Raw genomic sequence first — 3,497 nt, 5'->3', positions numbered from 1 at the left:
TATTATACATATTCAGAGGGCCAAAACAAGATGGCGCGCAAATTTTTTTAGCCACCAATTACCAGACAATTTAACCCCAGTCTAGGGCACCAGTGTAAAACTGGAAACTGACACCGCATGTGCATGAGGACCCGGGAAGGAGTAAGGACAAAGGTGAAGTGAACCGTCTCATAGGGAGAGTGCGATGAAAAGTTCCTAGGGTCCTAGGAAAAAGAAAGTTAGACATGTCAGCTCATAAAAACAATCATTTATTAAAAACAAAAAAGTGAATGAAGACTTTTACAGAGTTCAGTTGAGTCGAACAGTCTGCCCATTGGTGGGGAACCCCGCTGGAAGTAGCAGGCGGAAAACAAAAGGGAGTCCTGTTTTTCTTGCAGTATAAAAACGACAAAGGTCCAGGAATAATAAAAAATATAGTCCATCATGACTGTAACACAAAGGGGTGTGACTGAGTCCATCTTAGCACAGTAACTGCGCCCCGAGGCCTACTGACTAGTAGCCGGCCCCGTAGCTGCTGCTGCCGCCGCCATACGAGCTACCCCCGTAGGAGCCGCCACCGCCGCCTCCGCTACTGGAGCCGTAACCCCCCCTGTAAGGTCCACTGGCACTGCTGCGGCCCCAGCCGCCGCCGCCACCAGCACCGCCGCCACCCCCCAGGGTGGTCATGCTCTTCATGGGCCCATACGAGGACTGGTGTTGCTGGCTGTAGCTGCCGAAACCATTACCGTAGCCGCCGCTACTCTGGTCCCCATAGGAGGCGCCTCCGCTGCTATAAGAGCCACCACCGTAGCCGCCTCCGCCACTGCTACCTCCGTAGCCGCCTCCGCTGCCATAGCCGCCGCCACCGCCGCTGCTGTAGCCACCACCGTAGCCGCCGAAGCTCTTGGCTCCGACGCCCCCAGAGAGGCCGTTGATGTCCCTCATGCCACCGCCTCCTCGGCCGCCACGAGGCCCTCTGCCAGCGCCACCTGCGCCTCCTCGGGGCGGACGACCCCCGCTGGCAGGGCCACCGGCCTCATCCTTAGGCACGGCCTTCTTCACCTCCACGCGGTGGCCATTGATGGGGTGGAATTTGACCACCGCGGCCTTATCAGCGCCGTCGTGGTTCTGGAAGTGGACGAAGCCGAAGCCCCGTTTGCGGCCTGACTGTTTGTCGGCGATGATCTCCACTTTCTCCACGCCACCGAACTGCGAGAAGTGCTCGAGCAGGTCGTCTTCGGCTATCTCTTCCTTGATGCCACCGACAAACAGCTTCTTTACCTTGGCGTGAGCGCCAGGCTTCACGGAGTCCTCACGGGACACGGCCCGCTTCAGCTCCACGTTGCTCCCATCCACCACGTGAGGCGAGGCGGACATGGCGGCGTCGGCTTCCTCGGCCGCTGAGTAGGTGACAAAACCGAAGCAGCGGGACCGCTTCGTCTGAGGGTTCACCACCACCACACAGTCTGTTAGCTCGCCGAAGCTCTCGAAGTGCTCCCGCAGGCCCGCCTCGGTGGTCTGGACATTGAGGCCGCCGATGAACAGCTTACAGAGCTGCGAGTTATCCATGCTGCCACCGACGAACTACACAGTGGCCGGGAGATGCGTAAGCGACAAGATTCAGACCAGAATGCGATTTAAACCGTGCAGGCGGCTCGGATTTATAAACGGCTCGCGCTGCGGACGAAGGACAAGAACTAGCCTGCTCCTGTCCGTGACGTCACAAAGAGAGCGAACGGACGCCGCAGCGCGATAAAAACGGCTGGAACGCGGTTACGCCTCTTCGCGTCACAAGCGGAAGACTGTAGCGCGCCTTATCATAGGCCGTTCTAGGCCTGTGACTATAGAAAGAGGACAAAGCAAACTAAAGCTACTCAAGTGCATTTTGAACCACGCCGCCCGTTGACCGATACTTCCTTACTATAGCATAAGAGTAAGCTAGCCATAGAACTGCCTCCTCACTGAATAAAACCCACTATGTTGCTTTCGCTCACAAACTCTCTGCAGTTTTGACTTCAATCATAAAATCTGTACTACGATTCTTTTTAAAAGACGTGCAACATTGTTGCAAACATTTACAATCTAAAATGTGTTCCATATTAACTGAATCATTTTCTTTTTAATACAATGTTGCATGGTCTAAAACTACAAACATGATCATTTTCCGTGCTCGGGCGCGCAGCAACCATGGAGATGTTGTCCATTTACTCTTTCTGTGCATGGAATTTATGAATATCCGGCCCCCCATTACTTCCTGGATATACCAGTGCGTGAATTTGAACTGCGCATGCTGATAGCTGATCGGCCATCTTAGGTAAAAGCTTTTGTAATTTGAGTCGCCATTCTACGTATAATGGAGCAATTTGGCCTGACCTTAACATGGTTTTGAGTGGGTTAAGAAATACGTTAGGAAATACGTCATTTGACGATGCGACGCGTTTTTTTCTGTCGCGGTTCTACCTTAGATTGAAAAAAACAAAAACGCTTTCCTTACACCCGGCACATGATTTACCGACCCTTTCTAATAGTGAACGATGACTGTCCGAAGAAGGTTGGGGCGGGTGTTTGTACAGTAACGATCTATCATCAGCATTACAAACTGCTGAAGTTGGTGGACAGGGATATTGAAACAAATTCTAAAGCGTAAAAATATGGCGGCAACGTGAAGTGTGAGCTGTAGATGTTTCCTTTTTCTGGATGGTGTTGGACCAACGTCGGCCACGGTGAAGATGTGATATTTTTTTAAAACACAGAGTTAGTTGTGAACTTGCAGCTCCCGTTATGAATATTTTGTTGACTGGAAATCTGTGTTAGATGTCTTAAACGTCTGCGTTGTTCGTGGAGCTGGAGCACGCCATAAAATGGCCGCGGCAGCTCGTACCTGGCCTCCATTTTCATTTTTTTAACGCTCCTTGTTATCGGCTGCTGAAATCTGTTTAAGATGGCTGACCTTTGTTGTACTCAGATCTACTCCCCCTACGCTCTTATTTTTTTGGGGCAATTTTTTAAGTTTGAATATGTTATGCATGTTCACTACATGCGGGACAGGCAACTCGTTAATTCACTCATACTTTACTGCCTAAGCGTGGTTTTCAAACGCTACGGCTTGTAATTTATCCTAATGTAAGGTGTCGTGAACTTGACCTGCTTAGCCACCGGTTTCCCGCCAATCCCCTTTGTACGATACTACGTGTATCCCAATAAAACAAGGAGGTTCTGCTATTTAAGCCATAACGTGACCATCAGTGATACAGCCTACGTTGGTGGTTGAGTTCAGTGTGTCGAATATTAGGTGCTCCATGTCTTCTCAATTGGTGGATGTCTCGGTTTCTGTTGCAAACATGCCGATAACCCCGATTCATGCGATAATCTCCTGGTGCTTGAAGGCAATTTGGCTTTATTTAGGCCGCCTACCGCCTGAAATTGCAGCGAAAAAATACTTTCTGCTGCATTTTTTTTTTAAACACAATAAACCACTTTCTTGTTCTAAAATGTTGGCATGTATGGCGTTGGCTACA

At 50.4% G+C, this 3,497-nt stretch overlaps 1 protein-coding gene across 1 annotated transcript; it reads right to left on the bottom strand.

The window, feature by feature from the left end:
• Window positions 1-232: 232 nt before the first annotated feature.
• HNRNPA0 (heterogeneous nuclear ribonucleoprotein A0) lies at window positions 233-1,724 on the bottom strand. Its single transcript, XM_069199265.1, has one exon. The coding sequence runs from the start codon at window positions 1,546-1,548 to the stop codon at window positions 493-495; it is 1,056 nt and encodes a 351-aa protein (XP_069055366.1). The 5' UTR covers window positions 1,549-1,724; the 3' UTR covers window positions 233-492.
• Window positions 1,725-3,497: the final 1,773 nt, after the last annotated feature.

The sequence above is a fragment of the Pleurodeles waltl genome, chromosome 7, assembly GCF_031143425.1.
Source record: "Pleurodeles waltl isolate 20211129_DDA chromosome 7, aPleWal1.hap1.20221129, whole genome shotgun sequence".
NCBI classification, from domain to species: Eukaryota; Metazoa; Chordata; class Amphibia; order Caudata; family Salamandridae; genus Pleurodeles; species Pleurodeles waltl.
This window is presented reverse-complemented; position numbering and strand designations above follow the sequence as displayed.